Source organism: Palaemon carinicauda, chromosome 42 (assembly GCF_036898095.1).
Source record: "Palaemon carinicauda isolate YSFRI2023 chromosome 42, ASM3689809v2, whole genome shotgun sequence".
NCBI lineage: Eukaryota > Metazoa > Arthropoda > Malacostraca > Decapoda > Palaemonidae > Palaemon > Palaemon carinicauda.
This window is the reverse complement of record NC_090766.1, coordinates 25,452,070-25,453,633: the sequence shown is the minus strand read 5'-3', so window position 1 is coordinate 25,453,633 and position 1,564 is coordinate 25,452,070. Positions and strand designations below refer to the sequence as shown.

At 46.3% G+C, this 1,564-nt stretch overlaps 1 protein-coding gene across 1 annotated transcript; it reads left to right on the top strand.

The window, feature by feature from the left end:
* Positions 1–617: 617 nt before the first annotated feature.
* On the top strand, positions 618–1,364 carry LOC137633053 (uncharacterized). The gene has a single exon (XM_068365218.1). The coding sequence runs from the start codon at positions 618–620 to the stop codon at positions 1,362–1,364; it is 747 nt and encodes a 248-aa protein (XP_068221319.1).
* Positions 1,365–1,564: the final 200 nt, after the last annotated feature.

Here is a 1,564-nt window from a genome sequence, read left to right as displayed (position 1 = left end):
AATCCTATAAGAAAGAGAGTCGCGACCGCAAATGACTATCCACCTGGACGAGATGAATCCTAACACCAGAAAGAGAATGAAAGCAAGAAAAGACAACGGAGACGATTCTCCTGCTTTGGATTCTCCAAGAATGGAGGTCGAGTTCATCTGCTCTGCAGATCGTGATGACGGAGATAACGGCAGACATATGGATGAAGGGGACACCACATGCCAGTTGAGATGGGGCCATGATCATCCATGCGCTAGAAGGATGCTGGAAATCCCGCAGCGGACTGGAGGAAACCAGCTGCCATCCGATGAAGCAGCTTCAAGTGCTTGCTGGAGAAAAGAGCCATCCATTACGGATGGAACTTTCCATTCAGGAGACGAGAACGCTGTGAGTTCTTCAGCTGAGCATTCCTTGTCGACAGAAGGACAGGAGGACTGGCACAACAGAGGCATTGAAGAATGGTTGTATAGCGTTTGGAATGATTTCATTAAAGCCTGGGAGGAAGGGAGCAGAGACCCAGCTCTTCAGAAGCCAGATTTGGGAATAGAGGATGAAGACGACGGGAACAAGGAATGTGTTTTTTAGAACCATCACGTCTCGCTGCATCCAGATTGGGAAAATCTTTGCCATGGGAAGCTACGGTATTGTAAAACACTGCCAGGTCAAAGTGAAAGGCCTCTGGGTTAGTGGAGTCATCAAGAGTCTCATCTATCCAGAGCTCGAAGACATTGTTGATTTTGAGCGTGAAGCCGTGGTCTTGCAGACATTGTCCGGAATCAGTGGAGTCCCGGAATTGTATGGGAGACAGGGGAAGCAGGGACCGAAAGACATTGTCATGTCTTATAATGGTTCTCTCACGTTATTCGAACTACAAACTGCCAGCCAACTGGGTGTAGCCTCTTGGGCGCTGCTCGTCGGAGTCTTGAAGAAGGTGGTCATGATCCTGCACGACGTTCACGAGAGAGGCTTAGGCCATAATGACCTGCATGCCAACAACATCGTCGTGGACGATACCTTGAACCCTACCATCGTGGACTTTGGCTACGCTCGTCCATTCGGCAAACTGATGGTAATGAAGCTGGTCCCCTTGAAGTGTGCTCTGTGGAGCCAGTATGATCCACTGCTGAGCGTTTGCGGACAGCCAACTTGTCCCGAAAATGATGTCTACTCTTTCGGACGCCTCGTTTACGACGTCCTTTTAGGAGACCAATCGTATCCTCTTGAACAGTGGCAAAGGCTGGAAGGTCTTGCCGTAAAGGCTTTGAGTCCACATAAGGAGAATCGACCTACCCTTCCGGAATTCTATGATTGCCTTCATGACTTGGAAATGATTTGTCTTGCTTTATTCACAGGAGGTAGTGCATACAAAGGCTAATTCATAGGTAGACAATGGATAAGTGTTATGGAAGGAGTTATTTAACTTAATTTATCTCTATGTTAATTTAGTTTTTGTTTGCAATAATTTCTTTTAATAAACTTTATCTAAGGAATTTCCAAATTTATTAACCTTCTAGTTTATGTCTCACGTTTCCTCGGGACATTATATTCGCAAGGGAGTCAGTATTACGTTTTATG